General features: G+C 42.6%; 1 protein-coding gene across 1 annotated transcript in view; it reads right to left on the bottom strand.

Moving 5' to 3' along the window:
* Positions 1-4,526: 4,526 nt before the first annotated feature.
* Positions 4,527-19,711, bottom strand: part of GLB1L2 (galactosidase, beta 1-like 2) — a gene marked incomplete at its 5' end in the record, with an annotated part of 22,593 nt that continues 7,408 nt past the window's right edge. The window contains 13 exons of the mRNA XM_009577401.1: positions 4,527-4,776; positions 5,252-5,368; positions 6,314-6,428; positions 8,254-8,341; positions 9,557-9,635; positions 10,567-10,638; positions 11,055-11,201; positions 11,607-11,713; positions 11,947-12,027; positions 12,697-12,834; positions 13,901-13,985; positions 16,262-16,326; positions 19,485-19,566. Of these exons, the coding sequence (XP_009575696.1) occupies positions 4,690-4,776; positions 5,252-5,368; positions 6,314-6,428; positions 8,254-8,341; positions 9,557-9,635; positions 10,567-10,638; positions 11,055-11,201; positions 11,607-11,713; positions 11,947-12,027; positions 12,697-12,834; positions 13,901-13,985; positions 16,262-16,326; positions 19,485-19,566 (1,263 nt within the window). The remainder of the gene's footprint in view (positions 4,777-5,251; positions 5,369-6,313; positions 6,429-8,253; positions 8,342-9,556; positions 9,636-10,566; positions 10,639-11,054; positions 11,202-11,606; positions 11,714-11,946; positions 12,028-12,696; positions 12,835-13,900; positions 13,986-16,261; positions 16,327-19,484; positions 19,567-19,711) is intronic.

Raw genomic sequence — 19,711 nt, 5'->3', positions numbered from 1 at the left:
CTTTTTAATTTCCATTTTTCACATCTCTGACCTTCCCTTACTGCAAAACTTCTTGAGACCGTTAGTTAATCTCTCTTTTTAAGACAAGCTGCTAAGGGGGAAATACGTGGTGAGAGGTTGAGGGGAAGAAGAGAAATCCAGGGAGTGAGAGTTTAGGCAGAAATTACATTGTTAAAAAACGAAACACTTGTCTAAACAATAAGGTTGCCTTATTAACTGTACTAATATAGCTAAAGCACAAGGGTGAAGGATATGGATTCATCCACCTGCAAACACCTGAGGAAAGCTAAGGCAGTATCGGTGAAAGCATTTTTAAGTCAGGCAGAAGCTTTCGCTGATGGAAGAGTTTAATTTATATCCACATCAAAGCCACACAAAGTCAGTGACAAGTAAGGGAGGGTATGGACTAAACCCCAGATGAGGTATTTGTTTACCTAAGGCAAGCATGTAGTGTCTTCTTCCGTGGAAAGGAGGAAAGAACACGCACATTGATGGCTGGCTTCCTGCTCATTTGTTCATGCCCTGGCTTCTCACCTTTAGTTACCTGAGCATCCTGGTGCATTTAGTCTTCTGTATTTCCAGAGTGCACTCTGCAGTTGGTTTGCTAGAGTGAAATGATGGGCTATTCGCTTATATCTGCATCCAGACTATGTTGCCGCTCTTCATCATTATGGGGAAAAAAATAAATGCACAACTCCTTTTAACTGGAGTGTAGAACCAGGCCTGGAGGGGAGAGAAGGTTGCTGCTTGTTCTCTTTTCCTCTTGAATACAGAGAAGTAAGAGCAGCAAAGAAAAGGGGTAGATTTGCTCAGCGGCGGTATATTTTTAGCAGTAATGAGCTCTCTTATAGTACATTCCCTCAGGCTAACTGGATGGAGCCCTGCCTGCCACAGTGGCCTGCCTTTGCAGCCCATTGGCAGGACAGCAGAGGAAAGCCTGCACTGCACATTATCTGCGCTATATATAGCGGCTTTGCAGAGAGGCCATAGCTCTCCAGTGCTGTCACAACTGTTTTTCACCAACACCCAGTTGCCTAGCAGCAGTACTCACAGATCTGCAACCTGAGATGGGTTTTGGGACAGTTCCAAGGGGTGGCAGCTAACTGCAGCGAGGCAAAAGGGTAATATACATGCTGGTTGTGTCTCTGTTGCAGAAGATTTCTTCATGCACAGCCTGCAAGGTTCCTCTCCACAGCATACAACCAGCCAGACATGCAGTAGCCAGGACCTCTGCTGACTTCCAAGAGTTTTAGCATACTGAAACCAAGCAACACTGCATACATAAACTACCCGGATTCCCCTGCCCTTCCTCCTGGACTCTGAGCAGAACCAGATACTCTGGAGGTGGAGAAAAAGCACAGAAAATACAGGACTGACATCAACTTCAATACAAGACCAGCTGCCTCGTGAGATGCTCGGTTTGGGAGAAGTGCACGCAGGGCACGATGCACTGTGGCCCAGCTGGAATGGTAGTCTAGACTGAGGGGGCTGTTTTACAGGACCTGAAAGCAAGGGTGAGAATGCCCACAGGAGCGTGTTGGCCCCTGATGACTTGTTTTTCCTGAGACACACGTACCTTGTGGCTATGTGTGCAACAGCCTAAGCAGCTCTCTGTTCATGGAGGGGACAGCTGCCTTCTGAGATGGCACCTTAGCCCTTAATTTTAAACCTACTTTAATCAGTGTTTATTACGCTGCACAAGACAGGAAGGTTTTGGGGGAGGGTGAAAAGCAAGGCAGGTTATAACAAACCCATTAATGATCTCTGTTCTCTTTGTATTCCCTCTTTTTTCCCTTCATTAGTTTCATGGTTTGGAGGGCACTCTGACATACCTCTATGTTCCTGGATGGAGTTATGTTTACAGCATGTGGTTCTCTATTCATCCATGCTAAAATAATTGGAAGTAGGTTTTAATGAGATCGTTGTGGCTGTACACCATAATACTTCATCCAGGCTCAGATTTGGTTCTGTTTAGCTCTAATTTGGTTCACATGAGCATTAGGTGTGGGATTCTCTGAAGGGTGCTCCTACACAAAGCCAAATTTCCCCGTCTTAAAAAATAAAGTTAACTGCTTAAAACTAGGGATTGAACGATAAAAGCTGATTTTAGTGCATTTACCATTCTACTGGAATGTATCCTTCAGCCCTAGCCCTTTTTTAGTGCCATGCCATACTACTGCAGAGCTACTGGCGTGAAAAGCCATGCAGGAGCAATTCGAGAGTTAACTTCTGATGGATAGAGCAGCACCCTTGTAAAGGGGATCCTGTGCTTAGTGCTCTGTTTCTTCAGCACCTGGCTTGAGGTAGGTTGAAATACTATCTATGTAGAACATTAGTCACCTCTTCCCTGTTCTGTAACATCAAAGGTCCTGAGATAGCATTGATGAAAGGGCATTCTCTAATGAAACACTATTTTGATTCTCAGTGAGAGACACAGGACTGAGCAATGCAGAAGAGGAACCTGGGTGCTACTACCTTGGTTGACTCTGTATTTGAGATTGACAAACTTGCTGAGGAAGAAATTGAGGTACAACATACCCCTTCTCCCCACCTCCAGCCCCTTTAAAAAAAACCAAAACTTACCTCCCCCTTCATAGTTGTTGTCAAACCTTTGATCAACCCCCACTCTCCCAATTCTTTCAAAAAGGTCTGAAGCACAATTGAGGGAAAATGTAATCCTGGAAATAGACTTGGTTATTTTTAGCCCTAACATATAGAACTATTAAAATGCTATAGATTTGATTGTTAGCTTCACAGTGCAGAAGTCTCCCCGTGGACTAATGACATTGTCTATTTCCTAGTATTTAAAAAAAAGTATTTTTTTGTAAGTTATTTTCTCCCACTGTATATCAAAATCATTGGGGAAAAGTTGCATTCTTTAGTTCCCAGTCACAGAAGCCTTGCTACGTAGCCTTTACAAAAGTGTTCTTTTAGATGCATTGGCTGAAGCGCTACTTGGATAGAAAGCATTTGATGCTACTGGCCGCTGGCTGCTCTGTGGGAACGGGTATTGTTATCTTGTATTAAAGCAGTAGCTCTCTGCATTCAAGCAGATTAATTCTGTTATTGTACTAGCCTTCCAAGTTCACTTCAGTCTGCAAAACCTAGGGTGGAAAGAGACATTTTTGAAGGACTACAAAGTTTTCATACCATTTAAATAGTTTCCAACTGATGTCCTCTCCTAGCTGCATGTTTTGTTTCACTAATCTTAATTCCAGTCCCTGCTGGGTTGCAACCTTCCCTCCTTGGAAGGAAGTAACTTTCAGAAAAAGGCAAAGGATCGAGTCCTGAACACAGCCCTGCATATACGCTCCACTCTCCTCAAAGTTGGTCACATGAGCCTGGGCCCTTCCAACTTGCACAGAGGCTACCATAGTCCTTTGGAGCAGAGATACCTATGTTCAGTAAGACCAGCTCTGGCCAGGATGGAGTGTATTACAGCTGCACTGTCTGTTCTCAGTTTTAAACAAACTGTATTTAAATTTGTTAAATAAAATTATGGTTTCTAAGAGCCAGAATACCCCGCAACTCCATTACCAAGAGACAGTGCACGTGTTTGGTGTTTCTCTCATAGCCTGAATCCTCTGGTTACTGGAACAGAAAGCAGGGGCTAAGCGACTTCTTGGAGATTTTGAACAGATTCACAGCTTGAATTTGATCTCTTCCTCTCCCTAAAGAGACAGCAGCTCCTCAGTGGCTGCAGAGCTGGTGAGTTAAAAAAACATGCCTAAATCCTGTGTTTCTGTTTTGAGGGACAAAAAGAAAAAAGAAAACAGGACCCAAGATCCCAAGATTTCACAGCAGGTTTAACTAGAAAGTACGGATGTGCTCTCCCATTTGCAACTATGTATGCAACTCCTTTACTTCTTCCCTAACCAAAATCTGATCTCTGCTCATTTTACAAGGGGGAATTTCATCTTCAGGTGCTTCACGGTGAGAGCAGGGGTGGAGGGATAATTTGTCCTTTTCTCCTCCTGCACCTCCTCCTTGGAAGTTCTCATTCCTGCCTGGCCTGAAACATAATGATGTATTTGATAGAGGACAAAACACATTTCACTTTTTAAAACTTTTTTTTCCTTTTTGAGAGAGAGACAACCTCCATAGTAAAACTTAGTGGAAAAAAAGCTCGAATTAAGGTCATTTGACAACCAACTTGGCTTCCAACAAGTAACAAGTAATGGCCTCTTTGCAGAGCGAGATGCTAAATTCTGCCTGGAAGCACAACAAAATGGTTTTCCACACCTGGTTACTCACATGTTCACCAACTATTTTCTCCCTATCTAATTATAAAAACGAAGAAGCCAGTAATAACACATTTTTAAAGTCACTGGAGAACTGAGCTCAGCTTTCAGTTCAGATGGCTTCAATTCTTTCTCTCTCTCTCTCTCTCCCCTGCCTCCAGCACTTTTTTACTCCCCCACATTCACCGGACGGTCCATAACATCATGTGCAGCCATCCAAGCTGTGGGTCCTCAGTAGTGCAGGGAGATCAGCTTCCGCCATCCATCTATGAAACAATGGACTCTGGTTCCTTCGGGGCCCATTCTCTTTTCTGAACTTACTGCCAAAGAGCAAATCCTTTACCTGGGTCTAGTGGGAATTAACATGCCCAAGCGCCTGGGCCATCGTGTCCCCAGACATGCAATCAGGAATATTCAAGATGAACCAAACATGGGAAAGAAGCTCTCATCAGTCCACGTACTGGGTCCTTCCTAAATAAGGTATGTCGACAGATTGTATTATCCGTCCTGCAGTGCGTTCTTCAAAAATGACAATCTGCAGAAGAGAGGTATATATAATGTTCCTTCATACAAAGGCTGAGTTACTTTAAATATTTTTAGGAGGAAAAGGCATACGATCACAGCAGGGGAAGGAAGCATCATCTAAAAAGATCAATCAATATGAGTCTGAACAGTAACTGTGATTCTTCTTCAGCACCACGATGCAGAAAATGAACCAGCATCAAATCAGATTTGTCTTGATTTTGAACTTGATGCAGTGCTTTGAAGTTTAGCTGCCATCCTCGTCATGTCTTAATGTTTGTCAGCACCATAGTCAGTTTTAGAGCAGTACCTTCCCTGATTTTCACAGATCTTGGGAGATAACAGTCTCCTTCCTCTCTATTGCGCTGGTTTTCAGCTAGAGATAGGTAATTAATATACTGTATATGTCTAGCTCTTTGGGGTGTGACTTACAGCAGGGTCTTTAATAATACAAACAAGCAAAGAGGAATCCCACCAAAGCCTCTCACCTCATTGCTCCCTTTCCATAACCAGGGGCCAGGAAGGTAGAGTGTTTCCTGAGGTCCAATTTTCCAGTAGCGGCCCAGATTCTGACCATTGACAAACACAACTCCTTTTTCCCAGCCCTAGAATCAAGACAGTAAACAGAATTACTGATGCAGCTGTATTGCCTAGTTAGCATCCCCACAGGAAACTAAGTCTACTTTCACACTTGCATTCTTTCAGGCCACTTTCCACAGGTTTTCTGCTTACTTTCCCTGTGCAACTCCATGAAGCCATGAACATTTAAGTAAGCCCTGTTGAACAGGAGTTATCCTTCATGTACTAATTAAAAGGATAAAGCCTTCAAAAATGTGCAATTCATGATTCATGCTTGTACAGGAAATTTCATCCTTCTGAACAGACATATCTCTATTTCTTCCCAAGCATAGAATATCTCCCCTCACCTATTTCCCAGGTGACAGAAATACTGTATTGCTACTGACTAGCATAATTTACAACAAAGCATAAATGGAAAAGTGAGCAGTACAATAATGATTGGCATGAACCTTGGCTCTAAGGGAGTGAAATTGGAGGAGGAAGTTTAGTAATACTTAATATCTCATCTTAATTTCCATGCAAGAGCAGCAATCTTCCACAGAAGGAAGATGTGAACGCTAACTCTCATGCCATGTCTACAAAGAAGTGACTCTTTCCATATCACATTGAGGAGGTAGGGATAAAACTAGTGCCTCCTTTATTTTTTGTGCCCATTACTCCTCTGCAACTAGAAAAGAAACAGCATTTGTGTGTCAATAAAAAAGACTAACTGTTCATTAGCAGCTCTGCAGGGTCAGTATTGCACATGTTTTCTCACTGGGACCACTACAGATTGAACAGAATTACCTGCCAGCTTGAGAAGACTTCTACACCCTCAAAATAATTCTGTTCCTCCAAGATCAGAGGAAGACTACAAAACTACAGACTACAAGACAGAGCTCAGTCAGACCTATTACACAAGTGTCTCTCTAACCAGCTTTTTAAAAATCTTTATCAAGAAAAAATAGGGGGGGAAGAAAAATAGGACTTGCCTGTAGCTTCAAGAAAGTGTCCTGTGGCTGATGCTCTATCCACAGCCTTCCGCGAAAAAAAGCCGGACCAACAAAGTAATCTGGGACTGCACTCCATCCAGCAACATGTCGCAAGCTGTAAAAGAATGACCAAACGCAGCAGGGAAGCACCAGGCAGCACTGAGAGACACAACACTGGCCTCGATAATTTCAAACCGCTGCTTACAATGGCGAATGGATGTTGTTAGAACAAGGTTGCTATTTCCTTGCATGCCTGAAATGTCAAGCAGTTGCTTTCTAGTGGTAGGGATTAAAGGTAATACTCTTCACGCTTCAAAGGGATGAAGTGTTTATCTCCTGTAAACATTCAAGGCAAGCACCTAGCTGATCTCTCCCCTCCACTTAAGATAAGTGTACTGGTGGTACATGTCTTCATTATCCTATGCTTGGCCACATCACTGATAGGCCAATTTCTGGTACAAGAAAAGGATATATGGGGGTATCACCATCTCAAATACTTTACAGCATCCTAAAAATCTCTGCTTCATGTTGGCTGCTGAAGTGCCCGTCCTCCTTCAGATATGACAGTGCCATGGTGCAAGCTTTAAATGCATGTAGCTTGCACAGGCTGAAGGAAAACTTGCAGAACTGACAGGATTCAAAACAGACATTCCTGCCCATGTTCCTATCGAGGAACATGAACACATCCTTGCAAGTTTGCAGTAATTAGGGGCGATCTGTCATTATTTCTTACCTGTGGCAACAATTTGGGAGCAGGGAACAAACAGGAGAGAAAATAAGGAGTGCAGAAGTCCCACAGAAGCCTTGAGCTTCTGTCAGACCATGTTCCTTCTGACCCTTACGAACTGCATCTCTTGGATTGAGGGAAGTTATTGATCCAGTGCAGCTTGACTGGTACTGAATTATTCATCTAAAAGCCTACGACAATTCCTTTCAAAATACAATGCACTCCGTCCTCCCACGCAGTGACTGTAAGCTGATTGTGTTTCATTGCTACTGGTCAATTGCCAGTAACTGATTGTAGTGTTGACTAATCTTGCTTTTGTTTGGCATGGCAGTTCACTTGCTTTAACATTCCTCACTGAAAATATTCTTCTAAAACCCTGCAGTCAACGGTTATGTGAGTTACCCCATCAATAAGAATCCTTCAGGTAGCCCCCCAGCACCTGTTAAGATTGTCCTTAGAAATTTCAAAACGTAGACTTTTTTTCTTTTAAAAGCCATTTCAGTTTAACAAGGCTGGCCTTTCCTTCCTACACAAAATGCAGGAGCTGTGAAATCTTGGGGGATACACGTGTTACTTTCTGGTATTAACAACATAACTGAAAAAGCCTCTCTGGATCTTTGCCAGAGTCCACAGGGCATCTGTTGCCTTAAACGTTTGCTAAGGTTTTCTATATCTACTAACAGAGGCTCCTTGACCTACCCCTGCTAGATTTCTTTTTCAGTCTTTCTTGAATTAAAGCAAAATAACTTAAAGAGAGGAAGCCATCTGGACTTGTAAATGTACTATTAGTAGCTTCCTAGAATTAATACATCTCTTGCGAGTTTGAATTACTAAATATATCAGCCATATTGCTAATTTCAAGAAAGACACAAACTTCTCCAACATGTGGGTGTGTTGGGATCCACCCCTTTGGGTAAGCCATGCTTTTACGTACCCGGTCTAACCCTGCTGTACAGGCTGTGAGGAAGTCTTTAAATCCTCCACAGTGGGAATACATTTCACCCCTAAATAACGGTATGGATAAAGTGGCACCATTTTCTGCACTATTTCGGGCAAAGGTATCAGCAAGGAACTTAACAGTGCAAAAATCTACCTACCTACTTTTACCTTGTGTTGCCCTTATGATACATTTAACTGCTACCTATTAGATTTTGTACTGCTGGTAAACGGTTGGTTTCAAATGAGGAAGAAAAAATTTTTAAATCCCGCAAACCTTTTCATGAAGCCAGGTTTCATCTCCAAACTGTAAATCTTGAAGTTCCTCAGGGGGGTTTTATTCAAGAAGACGTCACCAATTAAACCTGCAAGAGCAACGGAGGTAATGAAGAGTTGAAAAACAGCTAAAGCAGATAGATTTTCCTATTTGAATGCAAGGAACAGCAGGAGATGGAAAGCAGCCACATTCTGCAATGGAATTAGAGTCCATATGGTCCCATTGCTCATCCAGATTGAGTGGGGAACATTACTATACTTTGGCCTCTCCACTCTCTCCTTTGCTTCAACTCACCAAGCCGTTAAACACCCTCAAGCAGAAAACATTGTTGGCACAGGCAGCAGATGGGGTTTTGCTGTTATTGTTGTTTTTTAGTTAGCTGTCCATGTATAGATTTTTTTAAAGCGGTAGATCAGTTACTTCTCTAATAGGCACAGCAAAATTTAAGATGGGCAAGCACTAATGTCCAGTGCTGATCCAGTCCTTTTCATCCAAGGATCTTAAAACACCTTAATAAGTAATTTACCTTTAGCACTCTCTTGTTAGATACAGTTATTCTCCATGTAGCAGGCAAAGCCTAGGTCCTAATCCAGCCTCCTAATTACAGGACTGCAGTTGAGACTGCCTAGGCAGCACAGAGGCTTTATGCACCTCTTCTGCAGTAAAATAAAATTAGTACAGTCACATGCCTAACTCCATTAGTCTATTTTGTATAGTTTTTGCATACAGTTCCCCACTAAAATAGAATCCTGGGGTTTCGACCTCTTCCAGCTCCACAACTGTGTGTGAAAGACTTGAACATTTTAGTAAATTCTGCTCAACAGGATGCAATTCATTCCTTCTGATACTGTGTGAGTTTTTAAATGTTGTGATCCTCCAATATCAAACCCCCAGGGGAAAACACAGATTAAAAAAGGTATAATTATTCTTTCCCTGTGAAGTAACATGCTCACAGAGCAAAAGAAAGGGTACCCTAACATCACCTAGCAAATCTAGGGCAGAATAAGAGTCATTGATGGCCCTGGGTTTAGTTGTACCCCTATAAAATAAGGCGGCTTAATGCAAGCCATCAAGCAGCCACTACTTTTCATCTACGATCATTCCAGACAGGGGGTGATGAACTGTGTTGTTTAACAAGTTCCCTCTGTCATACCATTTCCCACTGGTAGTCTTGGCTATCACTACAATAGCTGTATTGGGTCTTCAGTTTGGTTCTGTGTAAAGCACACAAGACAGACAGTTCTACAGTGTTTAAACTCAGAGAACTATCTCGAACAGTTTGAGAACAAAGAACTTAACTTACCTTTCCTCTGTTCATTCAATGCCAGGCCATAATTGACACGACCGCGGTTCTCTACCAAGAGTCTTAGCTGCCTGAATCCCTGTAAAAAAAAAAACAAAAGGAAGAGCATCAGCTGGACCAGTGTGCAGCATGTGCTGTATCAGCCATAATGCTTGGTTAACAGAGGTCAGTAGAGGTATTTAAGAGGGGAGGTGGCACCAATATCTCTGGCAGATGCAATTTATCTGTTTACTTTAACGTTCTGGGTTATGTGACAGAACAGTGTCCCCATATCTTTCAGCTACTGCAAATAGTTATGCCACTGAGGAATTCTCAGCCTTGTCATAAAAGTTTTCTTTTTTTTCTCTTGAATTTTTAAGTACCATTTTGATATCACCCACAGAGCCAGAAATGGAGTTTGACATAGTACAGGCTTATGTCATACAGCTCTCCCACAAGTCATAAGAACGACGAGTATATCCACCCACTCACTTACTCCTAGGAGCCATGCACAGCTCTGTTGACATGCATTCAATCAACATTATTGCCAACTTCTGCGAGGGTAAGACTACTCTCAGAGCTAAAGTGAGACATTCCCCATCATTTCATTTGAGACCCAAAAGGTGCAAAAGCCCCCACCCTTAAAACCTGCTTTGTGCTAAGGAAGATGAAGCCTACACGGACTTAATCACAAACAGGGTACCGGTACTCAATGTCTACAGTTGTGGGTGTTGCAGGAAGGCTGGCAAATTTTGTGCAGCAAGGACTACAATGACTTGAATTTTCTCCATGGAAAAGTATTCAAAAACCACTTCTCAATCACAAACAGTAACTTGGCAGTGAAATGACGCTGTATTTCACTAGTGAAATAGTATCTAATTAGTGTATAACAACTGTTCCGTGTGTCAGGCTACCGTACCAGCTAGTTAAATGGATTAGGTGGGAGGTGCCTTCTTGAGAGCTATGCCTCTTTAGCGGTCTTGGTTCTGTTATCCACATACTATTGCTGTGAGCAATCTCCGGTTAGTTACCTGTCCTTCAGGAAGGGAGAGCTCCACTGTGTTGTAGTCCAGCTCACCAACATACATGGTGTTAACAAACACCTGCAGAACAGAGCACAAGAGAGGAGAACAACTTCTCATCCATTATACTATAATCATGTGTTGCATAGGTTACTGAAGTTGTATTTAGGGAGGAAATTGTCTCTACTTGAAACTAGAACTCAGCGTCCGTAACTGTCACTGATTCAGTCTAGGTGGGGAAAAAAAAATCACAAAATTTCTCAGACCGTTCAATATTCTCATGTTTAAAGATATTGTAAGTTTTAGTAGACTGGAACCTCAAGCTGATTTACAAAAGATAAGGGTTGGGGCTTAGCTGAGAACTGAAAAGAACGGATCACACTTCCAGTTTCAAACTTCACATTTTCCTTCATGGTTGACCCATTTCCTGCCTAGCTGCCAAGACCAAAGCATTTACATCTGACTGAAGTTAGTCACAGTTGCCCTCTGCTCCTTACCTGTGCTCGGTCACGGACATGGTCCCTTGAATGCAGATGTCCACCACCAAATATGACAGTCTCGTAGAGCACATAACCATACGACTGCCCACTGCTATCATTTAGATGCAGATTCTCCATGTTAATAGGAAACTCTGACTTAATGGGCTGCAAAGGAGAAACAAATTTAACGGCAGAAGTGGCCTCTCAGCATTGACAGGCCACATAGAGGCAATTCATTTATGATAGGTGTTCCACTCTGCCACAGGTCACATTTACCCTGTAAGCCTCCAGAGGTCTGTTCCAACCTGAATTACCTTATGACTCTATGAAAGCTACAGCAATGAAGACAAGGTACCAGAAAAGGGAGCCAGGAACTTGCAAAACTGGAATTCCAAGAAAACAGAAGTAGCAGTAAAAAAGGTGAGATGAAGGATTTGCCTCCTTTGCATATCCTTGACAAAACATTCCCCAACCTTATCCTCATGGGATAACAAGCCAGTGCACGAATCACCTTTTCCACCTAAGGTGATGCCTTTTAGTACTGAGATGCATTAACATTGGTAGTACTACCTGTAAAAGAGATGGTAACACATCCCAGAGAGAGATGTACTGATGCAACAGGATTGCACCATATGATGCCTTGCTTTCAATCATGGGAGGGAGAGGAAGAGGCTGGCCTGTGATGCAAAAAGAAAGAGAAAGATGGAACAACTATTTCAGATGCAAAAAGCCAACACAGATTTAAGGCCCCTCCAGACCTCCTTTGGTCCTCCCTCCCATCTTTTTGAAAAAGCATGCAGCCAGTCAACCAACCAGAGTCACAGGGCTCCAGCAGAAGGGCCAGTTTAAACAAGTCTCTGCTTTAACACTGTAGGTAGAACAGTATTTTAGTTCTTGGATTTATAATTACCAATGATCATGCTGAAGAGTTGTCGGAGCTTGAAAAATTTGGATGTATAGTCTCCAGCCTCTGTCAACACAGCATCATAATCTGAAAAAGCAGCACATATGTTTTAAAAAACATACAGCAGCTCTGGGACAGCCTTCATGTACACTGTCATCAAAGAAGTAAAAGCACAAGACACAATTTTCTTGGCACTGTCTATATTGTGGAAACCTGTACACTTTTATCTGTGTAAATGTAGCTAGACAAGCATAGGGAGTTGCTTAATTCGGAGAAGAGCCACTCACCGAGGAGCAACATACTTGTAGAGATCTAATTTGCACATATCCAGAATTTCACACAGGATAAAGTCAATAATTAACAATTTTAACAAAGAGCTGTTGGGATGAAAAGAGCTTTACAGTACAATTTGACTTGGTAAAATTAAAAAACAGAACTTTATCTTGGATTTTCCCTAGAAAGAAGAGCCAGCATGGAGATAACATGATGCAAAGTCATCATCTGTGACTTCTATTCCCAGTTCAGAATAAGGACATCCTCCACATCCTGGAATGGGTCTGGAAATAGGAAACACTAATGTAAACCCCCATTTAGACAGGCAGTTGCTTCTGAGCTATGTTCCAACTCATGTCTCCATGACAAAGTGGTTGTACTGATCATTTCTCAATGCTTCTGTCAACTGTAACTAGCCCAAAGGGTAGTCTGAGCTGCACTCTCACAACAGGTGCATGGGAAAGGCAGTGAAAGAAAACTCACCGTAACTGGTGACATCTGACTTGTATTCATCAGCCTCCAAAGCACCGTTCATGAAGCCAAAGTTGGTGCCTCCGTGAAACATGTAGAGATTGATGGATGCTCCTAATTTGAGGATGCTTGCTACAGTATTCACCATTTCTGTAAAGGAAGGGCAGTGCCACGAAGGCCACAGACCAAGAAGCTAGGCTAACACTCTTCCAGTAATTCAAAGTAGACACAAACATTCTGGTCCTTGTCAGTCAGTCACGCCTGTGTAATTACAGTGATTTGTATTGCAATTTGTATTTTGCCTTCAGTAAGGGCAGCACGTCTACTGACATATCGGGAGATGTTAATACATTCAAATATACCTCTCCTATAGGTAAAAAAGGGTAAAGCTCACGTACTTGAGCAGGAATTTTGCTTTTGATCAGAAGAGTTGTAAGGACTACTCAATCGGACTCCTGAACACACCAATGACCCAATTACAAAGACAATTGCAGGAGGATGAGGGAGTCATTAAAAAAGTCTTATATAGCTCTGTTTTCACTGTACTCTAGATGCCCTGGAGGTTCTGGGGTTGTTGATTTTTTTTTTTTTTAAGTACTTGTCTTCCCTTCCTAATGAGCTTTTAAACTGGAAAAAAACTGATACTTTTCAGAAGGCGTTATACTTGCAAGAGGCTTAAGTTCACCATATTCCCACAAAAGGTAAAATAATCCTCTCTTAATGAGGAGTGTTTATTCACTAGATAAGTAATGTCGTTATGATGGAGGTTTCATAAAACTTGTGACATTTTTAGAAAATACAAATAAAGTCTTCACAGGATTTAGATTAGCTCAGGAGGTGAAAGAGATGATTTAAATCAGTGGGCTGCATTTTTAAAATCAACATAGAGTAGCACGAGGCCTTAGGACACATTGACACTAATATCTTAAGATGTTTGGCTCTCTGCACACCCCATAGAGTCCCTTTTCGAGGAATAAAAAGAAAAATATATTTTTTTTTAAAAAAAAGCTGCTGTTTACTAACACTACTAAAGAAAATCCAAGGCACGGCAATGTGACTCACTCACCGACAGAGAGATTATTCATTTACAAAGACTTAAACAAAGCAAAAGTTGCAGCAGGACAGAAAATTTGAAGAAGTTGTATGTCATTTTCCTGTGACTGTTTGCCGAGCAATAAGCTCCCGTATCTACAACAACAGTATATATGGTGCTCACCGTCTGCATCAAAGACATAGTGAGGGCCTCCCCAGTTATCAAACCACCCAGTCCAATACTCCATGACCATCTTTGGCTGGTCTCTCTGTACCAAAACAAAAACAAAGAGTTAAAATGGAGACAGGGCAGTCTTGCACTCATCCCTGTTTTCTAGAGAAGCATTGTTCAAATGCAGTTTGGCAACGTGGTTTACAAGAGTATTTTCTTCTCAAGTTGGCATAAAAAAAAGCAGCTAAGGAGCTCTGAACAAGTGAGGAACAAGATGCTGTGGGTCAGCAATGCCCAGAACAGGCAGGCAAAGCAGAGAAGTACTCTGCTAGGCACAAAGCAAAAATGACAGCACACAATCAGGCGATACCAAACGGTTCTGGATATTGTTGTTTGGTAGAGCTGTAGCAAAAAGACAAACCAACTGTCGCTGTTTCTTCTGCTAGAAATACACATTTATAAATGTCTGCTTATCAGCTACGCCACTGCCAGCTGAGAGTCTGCAGGTGCACTGCAGCCAATGCTTGCCAAGGTAGGAACAGCAGACCTTAGCGGCTTAATGCCTTTTTAATGCTGCATATGGTGTTGGCAGGAAAGAATTAGCCTTTGCAGGAATTAGGTCTTCATTAAAAAGGGTCTGCACACAGAGCAATTGCTTCCCATGTGTCACCGCTTGCCAGCTCCCTTAGCTCCTGTAGAATTCCACCCGGCCCCATCACACAGGACAGGACAACATGTGCTCAGCCTGGCTGGCACTCCCTGCTCATGGTATTTATTTCTAGTCAAGGCAATTTTGCCCTTTATTTGATAGAGGCTTTATCTGATGCCACATGAAATGGCCAAGGTAAGTGGCATTAAAGAAACTCGTGTTTTATTAGGAGAAAACAACCGCAGGTGCCTGTAATAATCTAATTGTTCCAGGTTCAGTCCAGCTCTTGGAAATACGTTTAATCAATCCGTCTCCAGTAAACTAGTCAAAGAAGGAGTTTTATCACCCTTTGGAATAAGAGACCATAACAAGAAAAAGATAATATAGCTTCATAATCCTTACAAATATGAATGACAGGCTTCCTATCTTGTAATTAGCAAGTGTGGCAAAGGAGGAGCTGCTTCTATTGGGCCACGTTTCATTTGTGTATTCAGTTGGTGGGGAAGGTGCCACCTTCTGTTCATTTGCAGGGTTTGAGGAATTTTTTAAGACCTAAAGAAGGTGAAAGCACACGCAGCAGAGCCTCCTTTGCCTGTACAGGAAAAGAAAACAAATTAAAGCGGTAGGGTTCAACGTTCAGCATGCCAGCAGCAAGGTTTCCTTTCACAGTCCAGGCAAAAGCCAAGGGAAGAGATCAGAAGAGAATTAATCATGGCCAGGGGCAGATGTCAGTTGTTCACATCGTTCCAAGCTGACATTTGGACCAAGCAGAGCATCAGGGAAAGAAGAGGACAGAAGATGCAGAGAAAGAGAACCTGTCACTAAAAAGCAAAACTTGTTATTCCCTCACTACTCCCTCATCACACAATCAAGATACTTTTCGCATCAAGTGTTCGTTAGGCAATTCCCTACCCCTGATTCACATCTCCGACAGCACAGGGGGTTAAAGACGCTGAGGCAATACACTAAATTTGAATGCGTTTCTGGAGTGAGCACTGTTAAATGCCAGATAGGCTGCGCTGCTGAGAAGGCAGGAAGAGCCCGGGACTGCACTGTGTGGATGGTGTTCTGTGAAGTTACTATGGAAGCATATCTGCAATCAAAGCGTTCCTCTGATGGGTTCTGCTGCAGGTCCTAGCAGAAACAGGACCAAATGCCTAGTGGAGCCAATACTCTCTTCTGCACAGCATGCCATTAATACAACTTTACATATCTACACTGAATATGAGGTATTGGAGATGACTGAAACACCCATCACAGTGTACCCTGAAAGAACTGCAGTAGATCAGCACCCAGCATTTGAAGACTACAGTTTTCAAACATGCTCTTGACGGCATCGACAGCATCAGGGTAAAAGACTGTGGGAAAAAGATGATTGAACTTCAAGGGAGAGGTATGACAATTGCAAAGTACAATGCTACTGGGTAGCAACACTTGAAAGTGTGAAGAAATCTAACCGCTAATGGCTAAACACAGGCCACAGGGCACAGCTGAATGGAAAGCCTTTAAGAAGGTGCTGGATAATAGCATACTTAAAACCTTCACTTTCCAGAGAGATCATCGTAAGGATCATTCCAAAAGGATTTGGCCTAATGAGAAGGAAGCCCAAACGTTTGTTCAAAAGAATCACCAAACCAACACACAAAACCAAAACAGACTATCACTGCTTCATTTCTAGTGCTGTCCTGAAATATCTAGGTGAACAAAGTTTTCCTGCATCTTACCTGTACTGTGTCCAGATATTTCAGTAGCCCAGGCTCCAGTTTCTGAAAGTTAACAGTGGCCAGTACTATTGGGAAATGAAAAAGTTTTTATTAATTTAGACACATACAAAATGTCTAGGGGACCCTCTTCTTAGGCATCAGCCCAGCACAAGCTCAGGGGGAACTGGAACATCTTCTGAACCACCAATACAACCTCCTCAGAAATCTCCCATCAAAGTCTTCACTTAGTATGCAGAATCTAACTGGATCGCAGCACAGAGTGGAATACTTGCAGGCCATCTTTTTGGCTCTAACGTTCAGAGATACTAGAAAGAGAGAGCATCAGAGCAGCTCATAGGGTGTCACAAGCTTTAATTAGAGGCTGTAAAGCATTTGGAGATCCTCAGATAAAAGGCACCACATAAAGGCAAACTTATTATTAGAAAGTCATATCTGGATGCCACACTGATCTCCCAGGCTTTAGCTGCAGGAATTGCTACCCAGGCAATATCTTACAGCTTGTCATGTCTGTGGGGGTGGGTGAGAGAAACCACAGTACAGATAGAAATTGTAATTGGAAGACTTATCTGTGCTTCTGCCCTGCGCAGCAGGGGGGAACTGGCAGCTAGTTTGTGTGTGCTGCATGCATAGCGAAAGTCACTGCATTCAAGCACTGGAGTGGGAAGACCTGTCTGCAGGAACTGATGCATTAGAAGACACTAATCTGGTATCAGTGTCCCATCCCCTGGTACACGTTTGAACCATTTTCACACATCTCTAGCCCTCAGTCATACTGATGATATTTCTCCCAAGAAACTTTGAAAATGCAGGAGCAATGATATGATTCTGTATTAAAAATTGACTTCTTACATGAGAGCTGGTATCAAATCCAGCCCCAGTTGTGTCAGACAGAGCACTTCAAACAGAATACTTACGGAAGCAAAAGCTCACTTCTCACTATTTATACCTTGATTTTAATAGGCTGACCTATGTAGTGTGCTGAGCTGAAGAATTTGGAACAGGCAAACATGGTCAGAGAACAAAATCAAACATGGATTTAGCATTGATGTAATACATTAGTTGGCAATCCTGAAGGCGAACATGCCCAATTCTGCTCTTCATGCAGATTAACAGCACACCATTGAAAATGGTGTAAAGGTGTGGAGAACCAGTCCCCAAAGCCTTATTCATCCTTTCCACAGTAGGTAGTTTTCATATACACACAGCTTTCCGCCATGGTGCTTTAGCCATGGCCCGGAGGGGAGCCAGAGGTTTTATTTTGTCACCCACCAGCTCCCAGAAGGGCTGTACCAGGCCAGATTAGAGCTGGTTTGGGATTCTTGCAGCTGACCGTGCCCATGAAGGGAGGAGGATTACAGGAGCTGTACAGGTACTCTGAGACTGACCGAGGTTTTTTCCTGGGACATCCCACTATACCTATGAGTACGAAGGGGACCCACGACAACAAAAGCTTTCCTCCTCATCCCCTGAAAATGTGCTGCAACCACTGAACAAGGGCTACAATGCTGTAGTCTCAGGTCCTTCTACAACAGACAGTTTTCTCTGCAGAGCACCAGACTGACTGCTCCTGGCATCAACAGGAACCTACAAATGCTTCTTGGAAAGAAATCGGTACGCCACTGATGAACAGAACAAACAAAATCACAGAATCGCTGCATTAGTTTTCGACTCCAGTATGGAGTCATCTATTTTCTTAACACATTTCCACAGTGGATTTTGTTATCTCTCCTCTAGCACTTTCATAACCACCTTGCTGCTATACCGCTTTGAGCCCTAGTTATTCCACGCATCTGATTACTTGACATGTTGACTCTAATGAGCAGATTGTTATGACATCTAAGAGGCAAATTGGTATCAAAGAGCTCTCCGCATGCAACACACTGGAAAAGACGACTCCAAACAAGAACGAACTCTGAGGCAGTAAACATTCCCACAGAAGATGGCGAGGGCTAGACAGGGATTTCCACACCAGCCCTTCTAGATGTCAGCTCGCTGGCAGGGAGAGAGTGACTCTATGTGGTCAAGGCTGGAAACTGCTGCGCTCCAAAAAAATACAATTGAGAAGACCACCGTACTCGTGAAGGCCCATGGACTTCAGAGTTATTGAATCTGTCCCTCTCATACTTTCAAATAAAAATAAGAGGAGGAAAAAAAGGAGGGAAAATCTGGTATTTTAATCATCTTCATGCCTGAGATTAGAAAATTAGCAGTATTTATGACTGAGTGATGACAGGAGCACTCAAAGACTGCACCCTGCAAACACTTCATTCAGGGAAGCAATTACTACTCAGGCAGACAACTGGCAGAAACAGAGGAGAGATCACAGGCCAGTTTCAGCTGAACTGGATCTGGAAATCTGAAAATCAGTATCGCACTATGTCCCAAACAGTCGGATTTAGGGCACAGTGAAACTCAAACAGCTGTACCTCCATTTCTTCACAGTGAAAAGCAGGAGGGGTGCTAAGCAGCATTTTTAAACACTTAATAGAATTATGCTTTTTAAAAGGGAAATGGAAAATGGACATCCTTTTGCATTATGCACATCTAATACCCTCCTTTACCTACTTAGCAAAGGCTGCACACCCCAGAGCAAGCTCGCTGAGAAGACAGGGCTGCCCCGCAAACTACTGCTAAACTTACAAGAATATTACATTTCAGAATCTAGGTTTTGATGGACATTTTTCTTCTCTTTCTAACTGCAAAGCAGGTATCTTAAGAATACGTTATTACTGTTAGTAATTGCTGAGGTACTTGTTTAATAGATATTCAAATGAAGCAATAAGAAGTAGTATTTTCAACCTTGTAATCTGGTGGAAACAACATCCAAGAAATGCTAGGTGCTGCCATCTCTTGACTAACCTCGTTGGAAAGTACAGATGCCCAATGCTAGACAGAAGGCAGCAAGGTATTTTAGTCTGCACACGCTTAATGTCCTTGAAAGCAGAGAGGCTGCCTCCCCATGGAGCAATCCTGCTATCACTGTGTTACACCTTACGTTGAAAAAAACCACTCTAACCCTTTCTGGGAAGGGACTGGGTTTGTTCTGTGTGTATGCCATCCAGCTAAGGGAGTCCCTCCTCTGTGGCTGAAGCTCCTACCACAAACAGGATACTGTTAATGGGTGCAGCTTAGCGAATGAAGCCTACTGCTCTCATTCAAAGGCTACGTTTCATCAGTTGCCCCAGAGAACACAGTCTTACCTTGCTCTCCTACAAGCACATACCTCCTTCCACTAAGCCAAATGACAGCCCGTTCTTATTGTCCGAGGTCATTAAGAGTTCCACAATCCCTCTGTTTAACAGGGCCTAAATTAAAAAGAGGAAAAGCCATTGTGTTAACAGCCTGGGTTTAGTATTTGCCAGGATATTAAAGCATTAAAGTACATTATCACCTTCTCTTGGGATAGCTTGAAACTGGTAATGGCTTGGTAAGAAATACTATTTCTGTGAC

The sequence above is a fragment of the Fulmarus glacialis genome, unplaced genomic scaffold, assembly GCF_000690835.1.
Source record: "Fulmarus glacialis isolate BGI_N327 unplaced genomic scaffold, ASM69083v1 scaffold2750, whole genome shotgun sequence".
In the NCBI taxonomy this organism is placed as follows: Eukaryota; Metazoa; Chordata; class Aves; order Procellariiformes; family Procellariidae; genus Fulmarus; species Fulmarus glacialis.
Note: the sequence above shows the minus strand (reverse complement) of the source record. Positions and strands in the feature narration are given on the sequence as shown.